Source organism: Sinocyclocheilus anshuiensis, unplaced genomic scaffold (genome assembly GCF_001515605.1).
Source record: "Sinocyclocheilus anshuiensis isolate Anshui unplaced genomic scaffold, SAMN03320099.WGS_v1.1 scaffold136, whole genome shotgun sequence".
NCBI classification, from domain to species: domain Eukaryota; kingdom Metazoa; phylum Chordata; class Actinopteri; order Cypriniformes; family Cyprinidae; genus Sinocyclocheilus; species Sinocyclocheilus anshuiensis.
Genome location: NW_015554074.1, coordinates 1,416,567 through 1,442,394, shown reverse-complemented (window position 1 = coordinate 1,442,394; position 25,828 = coordinate 1,416,567). Strand labels below are relative to the sequence as shown.

General features: G+C 36.1%; 7 protein-coding genes, 2 long non-coding RNA genes and 1 pseudogene across 12 annotated transcripts; 1 reads left to right on the top strand and 9 right to left on the bottom strand.

Moving 5' to 3' along the window:
• Positions 1–964, bottom strand: LOC107668858 (gamma-crystallin M1). Its single transcript, XM_016460878.1, has 3 exons — positions 879–964; positions 464–715; positions 1–322 (listed from the first exon to the last, which is right to left on the bottom strand). Exons 1-3 carry the CDS (start codon positions 885–887, stop codon positions 47–49), a joined length of 537 nt encoding a protein of 178 aa, XP_016316364.1. The 5' UTR covers positions 888–964; the 3' UTR covers positions 1–46.
• Positions 965–2,369: 1,405 nt separating this feature from the next.
• On the bottom strand, positions 2,370–4,474 carry LOC107668860 (gamma-crystallin M2-like). Of its 3 annotated transcripts, none has more exons than XM_016460879.1 (4): positions 4,426–4,474; positions 3,213–3,500; positions 2,834–3,076; positions 2,370–2,733 (listed from the first exon to the last, which is right to left on the bottom strand). In XM_016460879.1, exons 2-4 carry the CDS (start codon positions 3,219–3,221, stop codon positions 2,461–2,463), a joined length of 525 nt encoding a protein of 174 aa, XP_016316365.1. In that variant the 5' UTR covers positions 3,222–3,500; positions 4,426–4,474; the 3' UTR covers positions 2,370–2,460. The 3 variants fall into 3 exon arrangements, with proteins under 3 accessions (XP_016316365.1, XP_016316366.1, XP_016316367.1); XM_016460880.1 differs by lacking the exon at positions 4,426–4,474 and having other exon boundaries at positions 3,213–3,271; positions 3,406–3,568; XM_016460881.1 differs by lacking the exon at positions 4,426–4,474 and having other exon boundaries at positions 3,213–3,271; positions 3,427–3,568.
• Positions 4,475–4,942: 468 nt separating this feature from the next.
• Positions 4,943–6,296, bottom strand: LOC107668838 (uncharacterized). The gene is made up of 3 exons (XR_001631928.1): positions 6,112–6,296; positions 5,136–5,230; positions 4,943–5,001 (listed from the first exon to the last, which is right to left on the bottom strand). It is a non-coding gene; the product is annotated as an uncharacterized LOC107668838 (long non-coding RNA).
• Positions 6,297–6,652: 356 nt separating this feature from the next.
• LOC107668857 (gamma-crystallin M2-like) lies at positions 6,653–7,595 on the bottom strand. The gene is made up of 3 exons (XM_016460877.1): positions 7,531–7,595; positions 7,146–7,388; positions 6,653–6,981 (listed from the first exon to the last, which is right to left on the bottom strand). Exons 1-3 carry the CDS (start codon positions 7,543–7,545, stop codon positions 6,706–6,708), a joined length of 534 nt encoding a protein of 177 aa, XP_016316363.1. The 5' UTR covers positions 7,546–7,595; the 3' UTR covers positions 6,653–6,705.
• A 615-nt stretch (positions 7,596–8,210) lies between these two features.
• On the bottom strand, positions 8,211–9,187 carry LOC107668873 (beta-crystallin S-1-like). Of its 2 annotated transcripts, none has more exons than XM_016460898.1 (3): positions 9,173–9,187; positions 8,792–9,040; positions 8,211–8,631 (listed from the first exon to the last, which is right to left on the bottom strand). In XM_016460898.1, exons 1-3 carry the CDS (start codon positions 9,179–9,181, stop codon positions 8,356–8,358), a joined length of 534 nt encoding a protein of 177 aa, XP_016316384.1. In that variant the 5' UTR covers positions 9,182–9,187; the 3' UTR covers positions 8,211–8,355. The 2 variants fall into 2 exon arrangements, with proteins under 2 accessions (XP_016316384.1, XP_016316385.1); XM_016460899.1 differs by having other exon boundaries at positions 8,798–9,040.
• Positions 9,188–10,279: 1,092 nt separating this feature from the next.
• Positions 10,280–11,142, bottom strand: LOC107668859 (gamma-crystallin M2-like; annotated as a pseudogene).
• An 810-nt stretch (positions 11,143–11,952) lies between these two features.
• Positions 11,953–13,039, bottom strand: LOC107668894 (gamma-crystallin M2-like). Its single transcript, XM_016460941.1, has 3 exons — positions 12,936–13,039; positions 12,496–12,738; positions 11,953–12,293 (listed from the first exon to the last, which is right to left on the bottom strand). The coding sequence occupies exons 1-3, from the start codon at positions 12,942–12,944 to the stop codon at positions 12,018–12,020; spliced, it is 528 nt and encodes a 175-aa protein (XP_016316427.1). The 5' UTR covers positions 12,945–13,039; the 3' UTR covers positions 11,953–12,017.
• Positions 13,040–14,208: 1,169 nt separating this feature from the next.
• On the bottom strand, positions 14,209–14,736 carry LOC107668895 (uncharacterized). The gene is made up of 3 exons (XR_001631932.1): positions 14,658–14,736; positions 14,439–14,545; positions 14,209–14,285 (listed from the first exon to the last, which is right to left on the bottom strand). It is a non-coding gene; the product is annotated as an uncharacterized LOC107668895 (long non-coding RNA).
• Positions 14,737–15,291: 555 nt separating this feature from the next.
• Positions 15,292–20,089, bottom strand: LOC107668892 (shugoshin-like 2). Its single transcript, XM_016460939.1, has 8 exons — positions 19,541–20,089; positions 19,351–19,461; positions 19,068–19,243; positions 18,795–18,872; positions 18,526–18,565; positions 15,984–17,945; positions 15,552–15,660; positions 15,292–15,389 (listed from the first exon to the last, which is right to left on the bottom strand). The coding sequence occupies exons 1-8, from the start codon at positions 19,605–19,607 to the stop codon at positions 15,299–15,301; spliced, it is 2,634 nt and encodes an 877-aa protein (XP_016316425.1). The 5' UTR covers positions 19,608–20,089; the 3' UTR covers positions 15,292–15,298.
• A 100-nt stretch (positions 20,090–20,189) lies between these two features.
• Positions 20,190–25,497, top strand: LOC107668893 (ubiquitin carboxyl-terminal hydrolase isozyme L3-like). Its single transcript, XM_016460940.1, has 9 exons — positions 20,190–20,343; positions 20,512–20,523; positions 20,881–21,009; positions 21,916–22,072; positions 22,212–22,297; positions 22,393–22,440; positions 23,365–23,440; positions 23,947–24,005; positions 24,885–25,497. Exons 1-9 carry the CDS (start codon positions 20,302–20,304, stop codon positions 24,966–24,968), a joined length of 693 nt encoding a protein of 230 aa, XP_016316426.1. The 5' UTR covers positions 20,190–20,301; the 3' UTR covers positions 24,969–25,497.
• Positions 25,498–25,828: the final 331 nt, after the last annotated feature.

Genomic DNA, 25,828 nt, shown 5'->3' with positions numbered 1-25,828 from the left:
TTTAGTTCTGAAAATAACGCTTTATTTCCTTCTATATTCTAGCAGTTTAACACATATCAGTGATACGCCTCATGCTCATGAATCTCATGTTGCTGTATCCCATATCTCTGAAGCTCCTGTACTCTCCAGGTCTAAAGTAGACCATCCTGCCTCTGTACTGGGGCTGCTCATACATGAGCCAGTGGCCATCCATCACATGACAGGACTGGCAGTCAGACATACGGTAACGTTCTATGATGCTGTCACAGTCATCCATCAACTCATACATCTGTCCTCCGAAGTTGTCCCTCTCGTAGATCCTCATTCTGAAGGATCCTCTGTACTGTAAAACAAAGAAAGATTTATTAGAATATAATCATTATTTAGCAGTTTCTCGGCAATGCATGCATAGTATAGTATAATATCATAAAAAAGTGTGCATTACTAAATCTACACAACACTGTAAACAAAGTGAGAGCCGTACTGGAGGAATCATGCGGCAGGATCTGATAGTGTCGAACATCATGCCCATGCTCATCATGCGCTGCATGTCATGGTATTCGCCCCTCCTCAGGAAGAACTGCTTCCCCATGTAGCTGTTGCGCTCATAGACCATGAAACAACCGCTCTCCACCCTGATTGAACCAACACGGCTCAGGTAAGAGGAGATATCAGAGCAGTCGCTCATGCAGTCATAGCTGCGCCCCTGGAAGTTCCTGTCCTCGTAGAAGATGACCTGTTGGTGGGATTGAAAATTCAGGTGATTTAAAAAGAAATTGCCTTTTAGATCTGAATTGAATTGAATCATGTTTGTCTTTAGTCTTTAAATAAAAACGGGATGCAATATGAACTTAAAGCTTTCTATGAAATATTAAGCATACTTATTTCAAACAAATTACCTTGCCCATGATGGTAGTGTGTTGTTTATCTCAGTGCTTCAGCTCACTGTACCAGCTGTACTTTGATGGCCTTTGGTGGTGGTTTTTATACAAAAACCAGGGGCCCACATTTTACATTTACATTTACATTTAGTCATTTAGCAGACGCTTTTATCCAAAGCGACTTACAATTGGAGGATACATAAAGCGATTCTTCTTAAAGAGGCAAACAGACACAGGAAGTGGTTGTAATACCAAGTTCTTAGACATTGTTCAAATAAGTACAAGCTAGAAAGAGAAGGAATAAATAGAGAGAGTTTTTTTTTTAAATTTTTTTTATGATGAAGTCAAGTAGCTTCGAAAGAGATGGGTTTTCAGCTGTCGCTTGAAAATTGTCGGGGATTCAGCATTTTGTTGTTATTCAAATGCCAGAAGCTGATGATCAAGCAGTATGACTTCTGCTGAAGTGGTCCAGTAAACTGAAACAATAGTTTTTATCCATACATCTCTGGCAGCTGTTTGTGCATTGTCTTTTACAGTATTGGCAAGACTATAGTCAAATCCAGAGTGAATGTTCTTTCAATATCACAAGTGACATCTTCATGCAAAGTATACTGTAACATGTCTCATTCGAACGTATAACTTTCGGTGCATGTGACTCCAACTAGAGACATAACAAGTGTGCTACAAAATCATAAAATAATTTTCAGAAATGTGTAACTGCATTTGCAGTTTCTTGTAATTATGCATGTGCTATTTTTCAATTTGCTAAATATTTTATTTATTGTCACATATTTAAATGTTGCACTGGAAAATTCTATTTTCTGTTTCCTCCAAACCTACATGCACATTACAAGCATGATTGTTACTGCAGGGAGTAATTCAGTTTACCTGGTACATAAGCGTTAAATTAAGCATGCAAAATTGTATTTTTTGTCCTATTAAAATAATATGCAAATTTTTTATTTGCGTTTTATGCAAATAATGAATATTATTATCGGACATCTGAAAAACAGTATTTAGCAATTAAGGTTAGAGATGTTTGAAATGGTATTATCCATTATTTATATACCTCAATAATAATAATAATAATAATAATAGTAATAATAATAATCAACATTGTGTTTTTTTTTCACCTAGTGCAAGCATTTGATATATTATTTAAAATACAATCTCATTTTGTCATTTTCATGCTTCATCTGTTTGACAACAGAATCTCATAGACCTGTAATCTATTTTGCTTATCCTGGTAAATATTTTCCTGTACAATTTCTATGTCTTGCTATATGCTATATTGACATAAATGCAGTTTTGTATTGTTATTATTGCTTTTTGTTAAGATTTGTAAATGTGTAAAAATGTTTTTTTAAAAATCAAAGTGAGAAGGTGAAAAAAGCCAATTCATTCTGTTATAAGAGACTGATTTAGTGCTGAGAATTCAGTAAAATCCGAGTACTTTATTATTACAAATATCATTTTATTTTTATCTCTTTGTTTGTTTTTTATGTCCATGCACAAGAAGTGAAAAATCAAAATGTTTATAAACAGTTATGCTTATAAACAGGAAATGAACAGTTTATATAAATAAGTGCAAGCAGAATGGCTAATAATCAGTGACTCGTCTGAAGGAGCCCACAATGGCACAGGTAGCACACCAGTCTCGGTATCTCCTGTATTCCCCAGGTTTCAGGAAGTACTGCCTCCCTCTGTAGTTGGGATATTCATAGAAGATCCAGTAGCCATTCATCACATTACAAGAGTACACATGTCGATGGTGGAAACGATCAGACACACAGGGGCAGTCGTCTGTGAATTCCATCATATGACCTCCGTAGTCAGCCTTCTCATAGATCCTCAGTCTGTATGGTCCCCTATACTGTTGACGTCAAGACGCAAATGAATGATTCAGTACACTGGTGTCAAAGAAACCGTAATATAAGTATCTCCACAAAAGGAGCACATTCAGTGAAGCTCACCATTGGAATCAGGCGACAGGATCGAATCCAGCTACTGAAGCCCATCCATCTCTGGTAGTCAGAATACTCGCCTCGCTTCATAAAATACTGGTGGCCCATATAATTTGGACGTTCATAGATCATGAAACAGCCACTCTCTACTCTGATGGAGTTGCAGCGACTAAAGTAAGTGTGCAGGTCTGTGCAGTCATTACTGCACTCATAACTACGACCTTGAAAATGTTTGTCCTCATAAAAAACAATCTGAAAAAGCCAACAAAATCAACACTTTGTTTTAGTGCAACGATTAGGAGAATAATCCATCTGCGTTAAAGCCTAACATACATAGGGGAGGTGCAATTCAATGTAAATGTCATGAAAGTGGTGCCAAAAATCCTACCTTGCCCATGGTCTCCGTTGGAGAGATTCCATATGCTTCCCAAGCTTTTTATACTGCCTCTTGACAAACAAAGTATTGTTATTCAAATGAATACAGGAATATGTCAGAGTACTGGCACATGTTTACCTTTTTGTTAGAGCACAATATTGGGTTCAAAAATATGGATTTTACTTGAAAAAGGATATATAATTACATGTTTGGTGTTTTCTCTTACATGGTCCAGGGAAAGGACTGGTACGGCACCCACACATTCACAGCACAATGCACACAGAACAATATGGAACATCCCTTTTGCATTAAAGAAGTTGTTCAACAGAGGGAGCAGTTACTGAGTTTCCATTCTCAACAGCATTGTCAACTGCATTGACATACTGAATTTTCCAATAAACTCTTTCATGTGAAAAAAAAATGCAGCAGGAGAAATTTCAAAGAAACATTTAAAGAGAAATATCCTATTCATCAGTTCAGAGTTAACTCAGCTGTGTTTTGGGGATGTTATGTGAACATTGTCTCTGATATTCAATGTCAAATTTGTATGTACTTCATGTTCTAGAAAAACCATAGATATCTGTTTGTAAAACTTCTAGTTTGTTTCAGCTCTTAGTCAGGCATTATTAGCTATTTATTTTTTTTTTGTGGCATGTAAAGGGGGAAAAATGATTTAGAGTTGTTTAATTATATGACAGCAAAAGCAGAAGTTACCAGTTTCATTGTAGAAATATTCTATTTGCAGTAAGTTTGTCCAACATGTTTCTGTAACATGGACATATGTATTATTACATATATATTATTATTTACATGCTTTTTGTCAATGTCTTGTGTAATGAAGACAAATACAATCATCTTTTATAAGAAGGCCTCTTACTGTAGATACACCGTAAAAAGCAAGTAAGCAGTATATCATTTAATGTTTTTGTGATATTGTAAAGCACTATTTGATGCTATATGTGCAAATGGTATTCATCAGTTACACAAAATGACAAATAATTATTTTTCAAATACAAAAAAAGTAGTAGCAGTATTTCAGCAAGAAAAATGACCACTTAATCGCAAAGCCACACATAAAGTAGAAAACTATTTAAAAGTACTAAAGTAGAGTCATCCATGAAAGTTCCATTAGCAAAAAAAACTGTATTAAAATCAACAGCCATGACAATTGATCATAAAATTACCTGTAACCATCCCATTTATATATTACAACATAATTACTTACTTTTACTATAAATCCAAATTACTTAATTAAGATCGATTTAGTCTTCTTATTCAGTCTTCTTCACATTCTAAAGCTGCACGTCCATCACTGAATATGTGTTTAGGAGTTATAACTTTGAGCACATTCAGTGAAGCTCACCATTGGAATCAGGCGACAGGATCGAATCCAGCTACTGAAGCCCATCCATCTCTGGTAGTCAGAATACTCGCCTCGCTTCATAAAATACTGGTGGCCCATATAATTTGGACGTTCATAGATCATAAAACAGCCACTCTCTACTCTGATGGAGTTGCAGCGACTGAAGTAAGTGTGCAGGTCTGTGCAGTCATTGCTGCACTCATAACTACGACCTTGAAAATGTTTGTCCTCGTAAAAAACAATCTGAAAAAGCCAACAAAATCAACACTTTGTTTTAGTGCAGAGATTAGGAGAATAATCCATCAGCGTCAAAGCTTAGCATACATAGGGGAGGTGCAATTCAATGTAAATGTCATGAAAGTGGTGCCAAAAATCCTACCTTGCCCATGGTCTCCGTTGGAGAGATTCCATATGCTTCCCAAGCTTTTTATACTGCCTCTTGACAAACAAAGTATTGTTATTCAAATGAATACAGGAATATGTCAGAGTACTGGCACATGTTTACCTTTTTGTTAGAGCACAATATTGGGTTCAAAAATATGGATTTTACTTGAAAAAGGATATATAATTACATGTTTGGTGTTTTCTCTTACATGGTCCAGGGAAAGGACTGGTACGGCACCCACACATTCACAGCACAATGCACACAGAACAATATGGAACATCCCTTTTGCATTAAAGAAGTTGTTCAACAGAGGGAGCAGTTACTGAGATTCCATATTCAACAGTATTGTCAACTGCATTGACATGCTGAATTTTCCAATAAATTCTTACATATGAAAAAGATCATTTAAAGAGAAAAGTCCTATTCATCAATTCAGAGTTAAGTCAGCTGTGTTTTGGGGATGTTACGTGAACATTGTTTCTGATATTCAAATGTCAACCTTTGATGTGCTTCATGCTCTAAAAACCATAGATATTTGTTTGTAAAAGCAACAAGCTAAAGACCCAGTAAAAGGCCCACATACAGTTTTTGCTATTTTGTGGCATGTAAAAGAAAGAATGTTTTGTTTATCTATATGACAGCAAAAGCAGAAGTTTTCACTGTACAGCAAGTTTGTCCAAAATGTTTCTTTAACATGGACATACATTTTATTTATATGCTTTTTGTAAATGTCTTGTGCGTGTAGATATAAATAGCCTTAATATTTAAAGTGGCAAAAATACTACAGTAAAACATTTAAAATGGAAAATAATGAAGATCAATGCAACCATCTTTTATAAGAAGGCCTCTTACTGCAGATACACCAAAAAAGCAAGCAAGCAGTATTTAATTGAATGTTTTTGTGATATCATGAAGCATTATATGACTCTGTGTGTGCAAATAGTTTTTTTAAATCTTAAAAAATGTAGTATTTTAGGAAGAAAAATGACCACTTCATCGCAAAGCCATACATGGGTGAATATAGATAAAGTAGAACACTATCTGAAAGTACTACTAAAGTAGAGTCATCTATCAAGTTCCATTAGCAAAGAAACAACAGCCATGACAAAAGATCAGAAATGTACCTGTATCCATCCAATTAATACCACAACATAATTACTTACTTTAACTATAAATCCAAATGACCTAAGATCGATTTAGTCTTCTTATTCAGTCGTCTTCAAATTATGAAGTTGCGTGTCCATCACTGAATATGTGTTTAGGAGCTATAACTTATAGCTTGTATTTTCACTTCTTCTTGTAATTTGGTATTGGATTGTCACTTTGTACCACTAAAACATGCATGTGGATTAAAAACATCCTCTAATTTCTCTGAGGTCAATGTGCCTTTAAATAGCGGGGCTGCTTTTGTTTTTGACAGTCATGGTAGAGAGAGATTTAACATCAATGAGGGCAGTTAATCCAGATTGAGCCCTGCATTGTTTAGCCAAAAGCATAAACTGTGTGAGAGACAGTACGCTCTCAGTTTTGCTTTACCATTGAATGTTTTCCAGTCTGGTAACCAGATTTGCAATAGAAAATGTCACTGATAGGTCAATTAAATGTGGAACTAATAGTTCTTTATTCTAATAATAAATATACTTTTTCTGTTATTAATTTCACATGAAAACACTAGAACAGAATTAATAACCAGACAAGCAAAAGTTTCAGTCAAGAGATTTTATTTAGTGCATATGTTGTTGCCCAATTTATGTTGTCTAGTTGAAAGAGGTTATTCTCCTGAGGGACCTGATTCTTGGGGCCGTTCCTCCCCAGTCGCTGTACTTCTTGTATTCACCTGGTCCAAGGTAGTACATTCGTCCCCTGTAGTTGGGCTGCTCATACAGAAGCCAGTGACCGTCCATCACGTGACAGGAGTGGATGTCAGATGTATGGAAGCGGTCCATGATGTTAGGGCAGTCTTCCGTGACTTCTACCATCTGACCTCCCATATCAGCCCGGTCATATAGCCTCATTCTGTAGTTACCAGCATACTGCAAGAAACATGGATTTGGGATATATTTAATTAACACATTTATTATTTCAAAGAATATCAAAAGTGTGTTTCTGAAGTCTAAAAATGCGCATTCTATTTCTTTGATCTGATGAACTAGTTTTGTTAACAATGTTTATTTGCTAATTCCCATAAATCACTTACCATGGGGATCATCCGGCATGATCTGATACAGTTACTGAAGCCAATCATGCGCTGACAGTCAGAATACTCGCCCTTCCGCAGGAAGTACTGCTGTCCCATATAATTTGGGTGCTCATACACCATGAAGCACCCACTGTCTACCCTGATGGAGTTGCATTGGGTAAAATAGGGGTGCAGGTCTGCACAGTCACTGCTGCACTCATGGTATCGGCCCTGAAAGTTCCTGTCCTCGTAGAAGATGATCTGTTAAAGATAAATGGTATAATAAATCTACTATACAATATATGAAATAATGTGAACTTGCAGCTGTAAAGTGGCTTCATGTTATAGAGTTGAAAACCATTATAAGTCTATTAGTCTATGAGAGTGCGAGATGCCATCTTACCTTTCCGATAGTCATGTTGGCATCTAGCAGAGCTACTGCTCGACACTGGCAACCAGTTTATCTTTTATAAAACCTAGAAGCTGCGCTGTGATTGCACAGCATAAAGTATTGTCATTCAAATAAATCTAGCCCAGGGAGAAAGTAATAGGGGCTAGAATCAGGGGGGGGCAATGAAACAATCTGAATATGTTTGGCTTGGCCCTGGTGCAGTTTTTCCATATTCATCAAAATGCCCCGTCCTGCTTGCAGAAGCGTCAGTCTGACTGCAATCAGCACAATAAATCAATGCAAAAGCAACAGGTCTTATACTGAATCAGTTGAGTAATGGATGGTTCATTTAAGTCTGGATAAAGCTGCAATATTATTATATGATTCATCTTATATAATGACCGAACTGAAAATACCAATAAACTAACGTGAAAGTGGAACATGAGATAAAAAAGAAAACATTGCGCTCATTTATAAGCAGTAGTATTTAATTAGTCTGCTGTAAGTGTAGAAACACAGTTACATTATAAGTAATATACTGTCAAATGTTACATAAAACATTCTATGAGTCAAAAATAAGCAAATGTATAGATTTAAAATGTATAAACATTTATTTATGAGGTAACATATAAGAGCGTTTGAAGCATAAAGGCTACATACTGTAAGTTGTTATTCAACATGATTGCCTGTGTTGCTTAACATGGCAGACCTTTGTTAAGTAATAGAAGCAAATCATTTTAAGTTTGGTGTGTGTGTGTGTGTGTGTGTGTTTACAACAGTGTTTATTACATTAAAATTTTTTTTTAAACTGCTAAGCAGCCTGCATGAATGTTAATTCTAGTTATCGATGATTCGTTTGATGGAACCCACACGGGCACTCAAGCCTCCCCATTCAGTGAATCTTGTGTATTCTCCAGGCCTCATGAGGTACATCATGCCTTTGTAGTTGGACTGTTCAAAGAAGAGCCAGTTTCCACCAATCACCTTGCAGGAGAATATGTGGTTTGTTTGGAACATGTCCATGACATTTGGACAGTCCTCCACTAGAGCCATCATTTGACCTCCATACTCCATTCTCTCAAACAGATTCACCTCATGAGAAGATCCCTGTGTCTGGTGGAGAGAAGAACAAAACATGTCTAAATCAACTACTATCTTAATACTATCTCATTTTTCACTCATTCCTGACATTTAAAAGAATGTTTAGAGTGATAAAAAAGTGAACTTTATCATTACTTCCAATGTAGCTCACTCAAGCATATAGTATAATCACCATGGCCATGGGAATTTCACGGCAGGAGCAGACGCAGTCATTTTTGCCCAACCAGCTTTCAAAGTCTGGGTACTCTCCTTTACGGACCAAGAATTGCTGGCCTTTGTAATATGGTTGTTCATAGATCATGAAGCATCCACTCTCCACCATGATGGAGTTACAGCAGCCAAGATAGCAGAGGATATCTGCACAATCACCACTGCATTCATACTGATGACCCTCAAAAATCTTGTTTTCATAGAAAATGATCTGTTAAAAAAAGAGAGAGAAGACAGTCCATATGCATGCACAGTTTACAGGAAAACCAGTGTAAATATCTTGAATATAAGGTAAACTATATTTTTGTATGACTTTCTCACTTTCCTCACAGTATTGATTTACCTTCCCCATTTTCGATAGCAGTTGTGCCATGTGAGTGTGACGCTCTATGGTATATACAGTATTTACCCACACGAAGTGTCGACACTGTATGTGTCATTCATATTATAATTACACACACAAAAATGCTTTTTTGCCATTTGGTTTTAAAAAGTTTTGTTATAATTCTTTTGTTAAAAATATTGTCAGTACTGCCATTTTGTGAATGAATGCAGCAAAAACAAAAAAGAAAAAAATGTAGGCTGTGATCACATAATGAATAGATGAAATGCAGAAAATCATTAATATCAATACCCAATATCCAATAGTCATGATAAATTGCTTGTAAGTTCCATGTAAGACTTGTCATGTGATATTAACTTAAATATGTGAATTTACAATAGCCAGTTGTGTGGAAATGATTAAAAAACATATTAATATGAAATGATTACTTAAAAATTATTTATAGAAATTATTAATATGTTAAATGTAAGTGTATGCATTTAAATGTATGCATGTATTTATTAATTAATTCACGTTGATTATTTAATTTAATTAATATTTATGGTATTATTTATTTTGGATACATTATATTACATGATATGCACGCACACACACACACACACACACACACACACACACACACACATATATATATATATATATAAACTGTATTTTGACTATATAATATATTTAATATATTCTGTATATACTTTACACTCTAATAAATGTTTTATTACCCTTTAATCCATAGCAATTTATTATTCACTTACAACAGGGTTTACCTGAACCAAACTTTGTCTAAGTTGAACCCCATATATACATGGTTATAACAGTCCTACTTTTTAATGTTTATCTATATAAACATTGTATTAGACATAAGCCATATTATTTTTAAGCAAATTTTCTACACTTCTTCTGTTTATCATTAGTTATTTACCATGAGTGAGTATTAATATACGGCACAAGCAGATAGATAGAACGCTTGAAACCTGTCTCATGGAGGAAAACGTCTCTATAGTTTTATTCAGTTCTCCGAACAGTGTCAAGCAGTCTGGCAGCCTATAGCAAGAGTCGTCATCAGGCAGGGACTCCTCCAGGTAGAGGGTGCAAGAACAAAACTCAAGACACTTGAGCACAGACACCATTTTATTTAGTGTGTGAAAAAGGGCATACAGCAGACATTTCACAAGGACTCCTTTCATTAGAGATCCATGATTCATCTGATGGAGCCCATCCTCGAACTCATGCTGCCCCAGTCACTGTACTTCCTGTACTCGCCGGGCCTCAGGTAGAAATGCCTGCCTGTGTAGTTGGGCTGCTCATAACCAAGCCAGTGACCATCCATCACATGGCAGGAATGGAAGTCGGACATGTTGAAGCGATCCGTGAGGTTGGGGCAATCGTCCTCAAGCTCCATCATCCTGCCACCCATGTCCTGGCGCTCATAGAACCTCATTCTGAAGGGCCCACCATGCTAATGGGTACAAAAAAAAACAGGAAGTTAAGGCTGAGTACTTAATTTCAATATGTTAAAACAAGAACATTTATACTTCAGATAACAATTAACTTCAGTCTTTACCACTGGGATCATACGACAGGATCTGATGCAATCATTCATTCCCATCGTGCGCATGTAATCAGGGTACTCTCCCCTTCTCAGAAAATACTGGCGTCCCATGAAATTGGTTCAGTCGTAGACCATGAAGCAACCGCTTTCCACTCTGATGGAGTGACAGCGATTGAAGTAGGAATGCAGGTCAGCACAGTCACTCATGCACTCATGATAACGGCCGCCGAAGTTCCTATCCTCGTAAAAGATAATCTAGAGGAAACATTTTACATAATGAGAGCAGCACAATAATAATTCATATATGGCTAATTCGTTATTCTAATTCGTACAGACCTTTCCCATGTTTGTGTAGGCTTTGAACTTTTTCCTATGTAGGTGCCAAATGCTGCTGGAACTATAAATATATATCCAAGAAAATAATGGTACTATTGTTTGTGTTGTCATTTAAATCACAGTGTACTCATGTCAGCAGAAACTGTACAGGAATATTGCAAACCTGGACAGTTTTACTCCAAACAATCACTTTGATTGCCTCTGTAAAAGCTGCTGGAAAGGTCTGGGAATAACAATAGTGTTATTTGTCTGCATTTATTTTAACATTACATATCACAAGTCTGTTTATAGGTTTAAATAAGAACATTTAATTGTTACTGAAAGGTTTTGTTCTTGAAATTGTGAAATGCCTTTAGTATAGCCAATAGTGGATGTTTATGAGGAAATCTATTCAAGAAATATTTGTATGTAGTTTTGTCAACGAAAGTCCCATTGCCATGATCTATCTCACTAACAAGTGTATTGCAGCAATCATTCTAACTCTTTATCCAGTGTAAGATGGCTACCTAATTAAAATAAGGCCTAACAGAAGACATCAAGGCTTTGTCAGTGACTGAATATGTTACCAGAATGAAAAGTTCTACGTGATTGCCATTAGAAAAGTTGAGTTTGTAAGGATCAAAACCTTTGTTACAATGTTATGGTGGCTTCCTACTGTCCATACTGTATATAATTTCTTTGACTTCTAAAACATGCTATAAATTGATATTGATATGTAATGCTTACAGTGTATTTTTAAATAATTTACACTGGCAAACATAAGGGAATACTAATCCTTTAGGAATTAAAGCTTCTTCCCACAGATGCCATACAGCCTGAAATCTATATATGTTTGATCATGGACAGCTGTAGTAATCAACACACCTGCAGCATGAATACATACACTGCCAAGCATTTGGCTTTGTGACATTTTATTGACAAGTTAATGCCAGAAAAGACACAATTATTTTCATAATGTGAACTCTAAAAATCAGTGATCCTGCAGAAGGAGCCAATGGTGGCACACATGGCACCCCAGTCACTGAACTTGCGATACTCGCCAGGAGGCATGAAATACTGACGGCCTCGATAACTGGGGTGCTCATAGAAGGTCCAGAAGCCCTCCATGACATTGCAAGAGTGAACGCTGCGGCACTGGAAACTTTCATGAATGGACTTGCAGTCATCACTGAATTCCATCATCTGACCTTGGAAATCTGGCCGATCATAGATCCGGATGCGGTAGGATCCATCACTTTTCTGCAAAACATTTCAAAAGATTTTTTAAATAAAGGTTTAAATGGCTTAGAGTTTGAATGTCTGCAATGAAAATGTGTACAGCAACACAAAATGCAACAGATTTACACAGCATGGATACTGAGAACTATAGAGTTTTCTGTGGCAGAACAGTGAACAACAAAGATGGAATAATAAAATAGAATAAAACATGCATTCTACTCACATAAGAAAATGTACGGCATGAGCGAATGGTGTCATTGTAGCCCACCCAGCGGTGGTATTCCGGATATTCACCTCTGGTTAGCACATACTGGAAACCAGAGTAGTTGGGTCTTTCATACAGGACCCAGCAGCCACTCTCCACTCTGATAGAGTTGCATCGACTGAAATGAGGGTGCATGTCTGGGCAGTCTGTGTCACACTCATAGGAGCGACCTTGGAAGTTTCTCTCCTCATAAAAGACAATCTGAAATCAAGAGATGTCACAGATTACAGCAAATTAAACAGACAACTGTAACAGGTCTGTTGTTCTGTTTATAGTCATAGTAGCATTCATTCTAATTAGCATTTCAGCATTAGCAACTGTTCAATCAAATGCTAATCTAAACTTTCCTTAAGAAATGCAAAAATAATGAAGTTATCATTTTTGACGGTTTCATTTACCTTACTCATTTTGATGTGAGCCTCTGGAAACAGTCCTAAACATGAGAAACAGTCAAACAAACTAGGGCACGAGGTCTGCTTTATAAACCACCATCAACATGGTAGATCAAACTTTATTTGTCCTTTCAATGACTGGGATTTGGCATTCTGATGGTGGTGCCAACCTCTTAATCCTATCCATAGATTTAAAAGCCCTGATTCATCAAATCAAAATTCCTAGCTGGCAAATTACTGACCTGGACACTAATGAGATGCTTTATGTGATGGAATTATTGCTTATGACATGGAATGCATCAACATCCAAAAATGTCTGTAACACACCACATGTTGCAGAGTTCAGAAAGTAATAGTTCAAGAATTTTATAGATTACTGTAAACTTAACATTGAATCTTCTTTCACATGTCAAATGAAAATGCATGGGTAAATTAATTATTATTCACACCTTCTATTTCTAAAATAACACTATGTATGAACACTTTGGACTAATACTAAGAAAGTCGGTAAAAAGTATTATTGGTATTTATAAAATAAACCTTGTCAATTGATCTGCTGTCTTTATTATTACCTGCACTGTCAAAAAAATCAAAAGTTGAGAACACTTAAAAGTTTAAGGTAACTAGCTTCAGCAGATTATTGAGTTTTCTCAACTTGTTGTTTTCAATTTATACAACAAAAAGTTGAGAAAACTCAAAAATCTCCTACAAAAACAAGTTGAGAAAACTCAAAAATCTGCTGAAGCTGGTTGCCTTAAACTTTTAAGTTCTTAACTTTTTATTTTTTTACAGCTGTGAACAAAGTCTCAGGAAAGAACTAATATTTTAACAATAAGGACAAATGAGGAAAAACCTGAAATAATGTTACATGTGTTTAAAGAGAGAGAGAGAGAGAGAGAGACATTTTATTAAAATTAGATTGCTTCAATTCAATTCAATTATTAAACAAACAAAATGTAATCTTTCAGAAATTTGCAGAGGCTCCCAAATGGGTCCCTCTTGGTTGAGAACCACTGCATAATGTAAAGTGACAGACTAAACGACATTTTCAGACCGGGTGTATATAATTCCCATTCAGCGTGACATTTGTTCACTCAGGTTACAAACATAGGTTGCCTTAAACTTTTAAGTTTTCTTAACTTTTGATTTTTTTACAGCTGTGAACAAAGTCTCAGGAAAGAACTAATATTTTAACAATAAGGACAAATGAGGAAAAACCTGAAATAATGTTACATGTGTTTAATAAACAATGAAAATTAATATTTGCTTGTTATACAGCTGCTGTTTTCAGTCCTGCAGAGATTCTTGCGAGCCCTCATAGTTTGCGATTTCATCTTTTAAGGAGTCCTCGCTATCCTGTATTCGACACAAAATATAGGTGCAAAAATTCTAGTACACAATCTGAGCACATGATGCCAGTAATTTTTTTTACTTTTTCAGTACATTATATTACTGTATGGGTCATAACAGATTGTGGTAAAATGTGAGGAACAGCTGACTGACACTCACACTAAATGAGGAGCTAGAAGAGGAGGTGGAGGAGGACTGCAGTGTCTCTGTTACTGGAGAGACCTCCTGTTTACTGTGTTCCTTGATCCAGCGTTTCAGTACCTGGGCTGATGAAGAGAGTAAATTAAATACTTTAATAGTATAAAGAAAGCATTTTGTTCTGTTGTTAATGATCACTTTTTAATACTGTATTATATTAATGGATTTGATTGCACATACTGTGTTTTCTTGAGTGGTCTACTGCTTTGAATGAACTGAGCATAGCAAATGGATGATAAGAGAGGGAGAATGGGTGAACAATGTTATAAGGTAACTATATATCAGCAGTTTTAGTCTGCTCTCATACAATATAAACCGGTTAAACAGACACTCCTACTCGGTCTCAGAATTGTAGTCGTCTCAGGTGAACAGTCCTCTAAATTATTCATTCAGTCCTTCAATCACTTTAACACTGTTGGCCAGTGCCTGGTTACATAACGCACAGACTCAACTTTCCTACATATATCTTGATAGGAAAAAGACGAGGAAATGAACACAGCTGACTTCCATATGACCAGTATGAATGCAACAGAGGGATGGAAAGCAGAATTAACAATAAAATAGAATAGAGCATCTTAATAGAGCAGGTTCTCTTTATTAACCAATAAAATAATCTAAAATTTAAACAATATTTCCTATATACACACAAGAATGAAACTGAGCTGAGATCTGAAGGCAAGTTAACAGCTGTGATTTACTTTAAATCACATTGTGATTACTTTAAAATCCATCTTAAACATTTGCATTACATAAAAAAGACAAAATAAAATCAAATGAAAAACCAAAGGAAAGTCTGAAATCAATAAATGGGAAAATCACTCCTAAACTCGTTTCTTCTTCTTCTTTTTGTCTTTGAACACTGGAGAGTTTAAGAATTTTGTATCAGAGTATTTGTCCCCACGCCTCATCTTGCTGTTACAACAACAACAACAACAACAACAACAACAACAACAACAACAAGTCAATTCAAAATTATCCAAAATCATTAAAAAAAAAAATCTGTATTAAGACATAAATACATTATATTTTATTGCATTACATTAGATTGTGTTATATCATTCAAGTGTAACTCACCAGTTGAGGGCTGGTTCTTTGTAGGAGACTGGTGCTGCTCTTCTCCGTGTTCTCCCGCAATCAGAGTTATGCCCTGTATTTGTTAGACTCTTCATAACCCTGCCTTCTTCTGTTCGCAGAATGAAAATAAATATATAAGATACAAACAAATATAAGACATATGTGAAATGCAAAAAAGGGAAAAATAAAAATGTAATAATTCATCTGTATTAAAAGCGTACTAATATGTGACCCTGGACCACAAAACCAGTCTTAAGTGTTCATTTTTCGAAATTGAGATTTATACAACATCCGAACGCTGAATGGCTATTGCTACAAATATACCCCAGTGACTTAAGACTGGTTTTGTGGTCGATGGCCACATATGTATTATTGTTCCTCCTTAAAAATACAAACATTGGCAAATAATTTAGACTTATTCATAAGGTTTACCTGGAGCTTGGTGCCTCAAGTCTGAGTCCTGGTCCTGGTAAATGTTCATAGTTTGACAGCGGGTCTCTGGTTGAGGGCTGTGGGCAGAGCTTTCATCTAAGAGTGCTTCAGTGTAACCATCAAGGGTCTCCCAGGGAGGCCTCTCTTCTGTGAATTGAAGGTCTTTTGTGTGTCCACTAAAACCATCTGACGTCACATTGTATTTTTCCATGACAAACATGCTTCTGTTCATAACAGGTGAAACATTATCCGTTTCATTAGTAAAAAGATCATGTTCAGAAATGTCGCTGGAAGCCCCACTGTCAGTCTTTTCCTTAAGGGGTGATTCATCACAAGATGAAACAACGTATGTTTTCCTGCACCTGCCCTCAAGTGCTTGGTTGGTTTGATCCAGATTTATGCAAAGAGAGTCCACGTTGATATGGTCAGTCTGATCTAGCTCGTCAACAGAGGAAGGGGAACTTATTTCAAGGGTTTCAGCATTATGTTCATCCCTGAGGTCCTCCTTTGAGGCTGAGCAATGAGATATTACTGGTAGCTGTAAAGTATTAGACAAAGACCTGCATCCTGCTCCATTCTGAAGATCAGTCTCATCTTGCCTTTTTGTCAACACAGTTTCATCCACACTCACAGCACAACGGTTTTGTTTCTTTGTTAATGCTTTGGGTTTTTCTCTTGGTGCAGCCGCTGCGTTATTTTTTATTTTATCTGCCCCCTCTTTTCTGTGTTTTTTGGCTTTGCCAGCCACTGATGACATAAATTCAGAGGGTTCCTGTACAAGGCTGGCATTCACATCTTGTGAACATTTGGGATGATAGGTGTTTTCTGTCAGTATCTCATGAAAATCATGCTCTGGCTCCTTGTGCTGTTGTGCAACATTATCTGAACCAATACTGAGAGGTGTCATTTGGGTTTCTGATATTACTTCCTGTAAACCTTCCAGTCTGTTGGGATCTTCTAATATATTGGTTTCATTCAAAAATGAATTCCTGTTGATTAATGATCGACTTGCCTGTATCGCAAATGTTCCTCTGTTTTTCTGTGTCTTGCACTTTTCAGACTGAGGAAGAGGGTATGCTGGAGTTTTGTTTTTATGTTTTTGAACTGCGGTCTCACCGACATGGACATCCGTACAAGCAGCCTCTGGGCATAAAGTACTGGCAGATTGAACATTTTCATGCATATCCGATAAACTGTGATCCATCATAAGGGACAAGACTTTGGTCTTCCTGCTCTTCTGAGGTCTTAGCTCAACTTGATCTATAATTGTTCTCCTGGTTTCCCGGGTAGCATGGGACTCTTTAGCTTTGCTTTTAGCAGCTTTATTTGAAATATTTCCATGTGAAGGCATTGCCTTGCTTCTTTCAGAATTCTGAAGCTCAGCATCACTAAAACAGTCATTAAAAATGTCATGAGGATCTTGGGAGATCAGGTACGTTTTTCTTGGATCTGGATTTGATTCGTTCAGTTTACATGTGCGTCTGCTACTTTTAGTACGAGAGGTGACGTGAGTCTTCCTGCGTGCAGTTATTGAGTCCATTTGCTGCCCATTCTCCACCTCTCTCTGAACAGTGGGAGAGCACTGCTGTGTGACAGCAGTCATCTCTTTTGGCACAGCTGATGTATATTCTAATCTACTAAATTCAACTGGTGAGTCTTCCTTCGCAGATATAAACTCACTACCTTTTTCTGATAGACACACATCCTTCTTTTCCTGGTGTTCTTCTGTAACTCTAGAGGTTTTTCTGGCATTTGTTTCAACTGTTACTATTTCAGCAGCACTATCACTAATGGTCATCTCCATTTCAGAGTCATATATGGTGTTTTGCTGTGCTGAACTATCTCTCTCTTGGCTGGGAGCATCACCGGCTGAATTCACTGGTTTAGACTGAACATGATGCTGCTGTGGACACAAAGGTCTGTCTTGCAAACTCTGAACCTCTCCCATTTCAATGATTTGGTCTGAAAAATAAATCACAAATTTAAATACAGCATCAAGAGACTCATTTTGTTAGCAGTAATGTACAAAGAAATTAATATTAGCTTAATTTCTATGAGTTGACATAACAGTGCCAATCATTCCAACTTAACTAAACTTGACTGACATTCTTAAAGAGATAGTTCACCCAAAAATAAAAATTCCCTAAGCCCTTTGTTTATCTTCAGAACACAAATTAGATATTTTTGATGAAATCGGAGAGCTTTCTGACCCTAAATAGACAGCAACGCAACGGACACGTTCAAGGCACAGAAAGGTAGTAAGTACGTCGTTAAAATAGTCCATGTGACATCAGTGGTTCAAACGTAATGTTATGAAGCTATGAGATTGCTTTTTGGGCACAAAGAAAACAAAAATAATTACTTTATTCAACAATTTCAAAGTCAGAAAGCTTGGTTCTGAACATGAACAAATTTGTGTTCAGAACATGAACAAAGGTTATGGGTTTGGAACAACACAAGGGAGAGTAATTAATGAAAGAATTTTCCCTTTTTGGTGAACTATCCCTTGTGTACAATAAACAGCTACAAATTGTTTTCATACCTTCACTGGTCTTGTCTTCCGAGTCCATATTGTCTGGATCCTTTAAAATAATAATTAGCTTTAATATGAATTATAATAAAAATATTTATTAATAATATTGTATCTATCTAACAAATAGCTATATGTGAACAATCACAGAAGCTTGGCTGAAGTTCTGATAATTATTATTATGCTGATTATTCTTATTATTAACAACAACCACCACCACCACCACAACAACAAAAATAACCATATTATTGAATTATTAGACAAATACATTGATTGCTTACCTCCTCATTACAAAAAATATCAACTGCCTTTGTCATCCAGTTTAGGGAAGAGTCATAAAACTCTCGTATAATTCCAAACTAGAGACAGCAACAACAAAAAAAACCTACGTTAACTACATATACTGGTATGAAATAGAATGTATGTTCTTTGTTTTTAAAGTCAAGCACAAGCTCAATGTTTTCCAAATCTAGAGTGAATCTTGACTTATGTCTGTACAAGTGTACAGTATATAAATACAGCCATATAACTGATTTTCACTGTCACAGACTCACCAGTTGTTTGTTTTTATGACGCTGATGAGCAAGATCAAAATGAGTTGTCTGCGCATCTCTCCTCAGTCGCACCACCTCTGCCTCCAGCTCTCTGCTCTTCTGCTTCTGAGCAACAAGAGCCAGAGCCAGAGCCTTGTTGTTGCTTTTCAAAGAAAGCTTGAAGAATGATGAGGTATCTAAGAGATAAAAAAGGTCCATTTATTGTCATTGGTCAACTCCTAACATATAAGAGCACAAGCTACATCAGTAATGCAGACAACTGAATCTGTTTAGCATTTCTTACTGTGTATTTTGGTCTTTATCTTTGCTGCGTACACTGTTGCCGTCTGTTTGCCAATTCTTATGTTTTCCTTCTTCTCTTTAGACGCCATTACCAGCGTTTTATCATTGGGAGCTGTAATAAAAACATGACTGATAATACCACGGGGGAATAAAACCGTTAACAATAATGAATCTATATTCCGACTACTCACCATTAATAAAAGAAGACGACAAATTCGACTCTTGATTATGTTTATCTTTATACTTGTTAAAATGCATTTCTACTCAGATAACAAATAATGAGCATACAAATGAAATCGGTTTATACTTATTTAAAACTAAACATTTCCGCGGAATCTTAAAATTCTTCTTCTCTTGCTGTTAATAGCGTTTGTAGAATCAACTGTTTACGTATCGCCACCTACTGGACTAAATCTGTAACGTGACAAGCTTTAGCATGAGAGCCTCGACGGACCTGGAAAATGTCATGAAATTAATAACATAACATAAACAAGTAACGTTATAAAGAATAATAAGAAACAAATAAAGGCTAACATAATTACAGAACACAAATATAGAAGATTAGGTGTATTTCAGAATAAAAGCTTAAACACAAAATCGACTTTAATCGAAACATTATGTGCATTTAAACGTGGTAAGAGCATCCAAGACCTTCATGATACAAAACAACACGAATATGACAACACATCGTCCCTACTTTAAGAGACCGCTTCCCTGATTATCATTGCAATAGGCGATATGCACAAAGATTGCAACTCGCCATAAAACCAAGAAGAAGATCATTGCAAGTAAGCGATGCCTTTTATTTTGGGATTTGAGCCTGTATTTCCGGTGTAATATCAGGCCAGTGGCTGAGTTCACACACCCGCGCGCACATATTCCATTGAACTTCCTCCTCAGCTCAGCTGTCAAATCTTTTTTATTTAGGATATCAGACAGGGCTTAATCTGAGATGGAGGGCCAGCGCTGGTTACCACTGGAAGCCAACCCAGAGGTATGAATTTCTCACTATCTCACGATTTTTTGTCGTTAATTCAATTTTATATCGTTCATCGGTTCATTTTTTCATAGGCAGCTTTTAGCAGGAACGGTAAGCTGCAGCTCATGTCTTTGACATCATATTTTATATGATACTGTTTTGTGTTCTGTGTCTGCTTTTCAGGTTATGAACCAAGTGAGTAGAGGTCTCGACTATCTGGGTGTGTCTAGGATTCAAAACTTGTGCCAAATGAATGAATCAGGTTTATTAAAGCACGTCTGTTTTAAAGCTAATTTCATAAGCTTTGATTTATTATGTTTATCAGCAATACTGCGCTTGATATCTTGTTTTTAATTTTATGGTATTGGAAGTAATGCGAGATGTATTTTATGTTTCACTTTAGTTTATTATTGATATATTTAAATAGAAACGCTTCTGGAATGCGTAGGCCCTTGTCACGTGTCTCTCACCATACACTTCTAACCTCTTTACTAGTCTTATGATATATGATTTGTTTTTAATATGTATGTATTGTGTTATACCTTTGTTAAGTTTTTACGGCAACTTGGCTTGGTACCCACCTGGCAGTTTGGGGATGTGTACGGTTTGGAAGCTGAAGTTCTCAGTTTGGTGCCAAGGCCTGTTTGTGCTGTACTTTTGCTCTTCCCTATAACAGAGAAGGTATGACTTCAGTTTGCACCCATAATGACTCCATGTTAGCAAATAAGCTCTGTATTTTGTGACCCTGGACCACAAAACCAGTCATAAGGGTCAATTTTTTAGAAATTGAGATTTAAACATCACCTGTTGCAACTGGATACAGTTGTTGCTGGCATCAACTAAGCTTGCAAATTATACCAAATCATAGTTGTATCGTTTTTTTATTATTTTTTTATGCTGGGCTCTTTCTCTATTTGACGTGATATGGTAATTCCCTTTTAATATGTATTTTAAAGGGGTGTATTATTTGACTATTTGGTCTAAATAAAATGGAACAGGAAAGACTAATAAAATGGAACAGAATCTTGAGTTGCTCTCGTCACCATGACCCAAAATAAAATGAAATAACTGAATTTGCAGCACCAACACTTCTAATAATATTTATGATGATTTGAGCATTTTGTTCAGTTAGTTTGAAGTGATAATCTATCAATAATCATTGTGTGGTTATGTAATTAGTGTTAGTGACAACAAGAGTTCAAAAACTTGTGAATGTGTTTTTTTTTTTTTTTAATGAGGGTGGTTAGGTTTCAGCATGACACAGGATGTGACAAAAATTGTATTAGTTCATGCAAACCTGTGGCCAGTTGCATAAACTTAGTGTCTATGTTAAGACTAGGGGTACTTAGTTGTATTTTTTTTTATTATTATTATTAAATTAGACTAATTCTTTTTAGTCTAATTCTTTGTTTTATGTAACCAACTTTAAAAAAAAAAAAAAAAAAAAAAGTATAAATTCTTTATACCATATTAAGTCAGATAAATAAAGCATCTTTGTCATTCTTGTAAATTATTATTATTATTATTTTACAGTGCGTTATCTGTACTGTAGATTGCATTTTAGTAATATTCTTTTCGTCAATGTAGTATGAAACCTTTAGACAGGAGGAGGAGGCAAAAATTAAGGCACAAGGACAAGCGGTGTCCTCAGATGTGTACTTCATGAAACAAACCATCGGCAATGCTTGTGGTACAATAGGGCTGATTCATGCTGTGGCAAACAATCAAAGGCATCTGGAGTTTGGTAAGTATCAGTGTTGATCTTTTTTGTTTTCTTTTTTTTTTGGAGTGATTTCCCGTTTTAAAAAATATTAGTTAGTTAATTTGTGTAAAGTTCACAGTGTACTTGTTTGTGGTATGTTCATGACATTCTTTTTTTACAGAGCCCAATTCACCACTTCAGGCATTTTTACTGCAGTCTGCAAAGATGAGCCCAGAAGAAAAGGCAGCTTTCCTTGAAAAAGATGAGGTGATAAAATATGTTTTTGTTGCAACTGAATGGCCTCTGAAGGAATTAACTGAACTAAACTTTTATACATGGTACTGATATTTTTATGATTTCAGAGTATCCGAGTAACACATGAGTCAAGTGCTCAGGAAGGACAAACAGAGGTTGGTATTTGCTAAATACAGAGTAGTTGCTAACACAGCATTCAAAACAATACCAAGTATTTGCACACATTTTGAAGTTTCATCCCACTGATGAACTTTCCATGTGGTGTTGTTTTGTTAATGTTGAAGTAGCAGAATTTTGAGAATTGGACCATGTTGAAAATATTGCACTGTTAGTTCTTGATTCACAGTTTCTTAAAAAACAAAACAAAAAAACAAATAGATTCAAAGAGGCCCAGCTTATTTTTTTAATCATTAATTCTGGACCCGTAAATTAACAATAGATTTTGCATATCTGGTTTGTCTGATGCAGATTTTTTTTTTTTTTTAAGTCACAAAAACTTGACAATTTTTATAAAAAAAAAAATAGAATGACTTTAAATATAAATACATTTGTTCGAAATTATTTATCCATGCACATTATTTCATGTTCTCTTGTAGTTTTTAATCAAAAGCAAAAACTTCTCACCTTCGCAATGACATCTCTGATGATGTGTGCATGGACATGAGGACGGGACAATAATACATCGCCTCCGGCAACCTGTTACTTGCATGAGATTGCAGAAAAATACAACGATCCAATTAAAATTATACCAAAAAGTCTTGCCCTACTTTTTTTTCCTCAATCAACTGTGTACTCGGCGACTGCAGATTTAGAATGAAATTAGATTTAGAACTAAAATAAGAATTATTGCTGCAGTCACATCTACACAGTATAACCTTTAAGACCTTTCCAATCTGGTTTCACTTCTTTCCACAGGACTTAGATGCTCTCTTAATTCTTAATGACCTTCTTTGGCTCTTCTCTGGCTCTGAGAACTTTAGTATTCTCATTGTGTTGGATCTCAGTTCTGCTTTTTTATGGCTGTTCCAGTGTCATAGAAAAATTCTAACATGCTAACTTTACTCTGCTCACACTTATAGGCTCCAAGCTTAGATGAAAAAGTGGATTTGCATTTTATTGCCTTTGTAAATTATGAAGGACATTTATATGAACTGGGTAGGTAAACTTAATTTACATGATGAATGTTGTCATTGTTTTAGTTGCTTGTCAGTTCTACACTCAAAATTTGATGTACAGTATCAACACCTATAGGGGGAAGTCGTGGCCTAATGGTTAGAGAGTCGGACTCGTAACCCAAAGGTTGTGGGTTCGAGTCTCGTACCGGCAGGGATTGTAGGTGAGGGGAGTGAATGTACAGCGCTCTCTTCCAACTTCAATACCACGACTGAGGTGCCCTTGAGCAAGGCACTGAACCCCCAACTGCTTCCCGGGCGCCGCAGCATAAATGGCTGCCCACTGCTTCGGGTGTGTGTTCACGGTGTATGTGTGTTCACTGCTGTGTGTGTGCACTTTGGATGGGTTAAATGCAGAGCACTAATTCCAAGTATGGGTCACCATACTTGGCCACATGTCATGTCACTTTTCACTTTATACGTAATTATTATGTGCAACATTGTGAAGGGAGATATTACTGGTGTTCATATTATGTTCATGTGTTTCAGATGGACGCAAACCTTTTCCAATTGTTCATGGGGAAACCACAGAGGACACGTTTCTTGAGGTGGGATTTTTCTCAGTCATGGGCTATAGATGTACTGTATAGATTATCTCTAGCAAAGAATGTATATTTGCAACTTGTTTTGTTTGTAGACATTAGCTACATTTTCATGGACACCTTTTGTTTCAATTGGAATGAAATCATTCTGATTGAGGAATCTGAATGTAGTGTTTACATGAACGTTAAATAAAGTGATTGGGTTGATGTGCACGTTTATATGTCACAAGCTTCACATTGAATTTCATCTTTTGATATGTGCACACTGCGGCAATATACACTTTCCCGCTGTTTGCACATACTATGCTTCTAACATCGCTTCTTTTCTTTGTTTTAAAGAGCAGAGTTAGAATCTATCTGTTTCTGGTCCTAATTAGGAGGCAAAGATCACATGAAGATTTTTGCCGTGCTGCTTATATTTATCAAGCAGTAAACTCACAAATTCCCATTGCCAAAACAAGCCATCTGTGGATGAGAGTATGAAGTGAGGACTGATGGGACATTGTTCTGCTCCACTTCACAGACAATAAGTGGAAGGAGAATTTTAGAATAACATGACAGTCAATTATGACACTTCATTCTACAAAAACAACGGCTCTTTCCATGCATCATACAGCATTACACCATTTTTATGTCATTGCGCATGTACTTTCTAGTTTCGGTTTTCAATCCAACCAAGTGTTTACATGTCTGTACTGCCCCTTTCAATCCGATCGAAATTTCATTGTGATTGAGCTCAGTCGGATCGATTGGGGTGTTTACATGAAAGCATTTCAGTCAGATTGAGCCATCAATCCGATTATTTAATTGCATGTAAACATAGTTATTGTTGTGGATTGGGGGTTCGGTTTTATACATTTGATTCTGTTTTTGCCTGATCTACAGGATTCTGCAGAGGTCTGCAAGAAGTTCATGGCACGTGATCCCCAGGAGCTCCGTTTCACTGTGGTGGCTCTTTCCAAAGCATAAATTTTCCAAGAGAAAAAACTGCCAATCATTCAGAAGTGCTGAATACTTTAAACCTTTATAGGTTCAATTTTGACTTTGAATAAGAAAAGTTTGTTAAAGGTTTTGACCATAACCGACAAAGCAAATGAGAAGCAAATTAGCTAATAATAAAAAGTGTACATGCACAAAATGTTGTATCTGAATGTTTACAACTCTCTGATTGAAATAATGTTTGTTAATTTCTCCAAAATTATAAAAGAAATGCATGGCACGTGATCCCCAGGAGCTCCGTTTAAAATCTGTTTTCTTGATGTTAATATTAATTCATCTAATGATGGTGTTCTTTTTTTCTGCCAGAAAAGATCAATTTAAAATAAAAGTTCTGATGAATATATAGACTTATATTTTGACACAAAAATGCTCTTTTAACAGAAGTGTGTGAGTGTGCCAATGTGTCATTGCATATGGTGCCCTACTTCTAAATACCGTTTTCTCAAGAATACAGCAAAAATTCAGATGAAACTAAAACAATAAAGAACAAATGTTTTCATCTCATGGTGACCTCATTGCTGTATTATGAGTGACAACAGTTCACTCCCTGAATACTCAAGCTATGATTAATGTGCATCATTTTTCCCCTTCAAAACAGCAATGTTCTTTAAAAAATAAATTAAATTTGTAAACAAAAATAATCAATTCAGATTTATATGATTTTAAGATATGGAGTATAGTTATATATAAGATAAATATTACATTTTTTGTACACTGTATTATTTAGAGTATGCCGCTTCTTGAATACTTAATTCTGATTGGTCAGTTGCAGCATGTGGAATGAATAATGACTGTTGTCCAGGGAACATCAGGAAAGCATTGCTTACGTA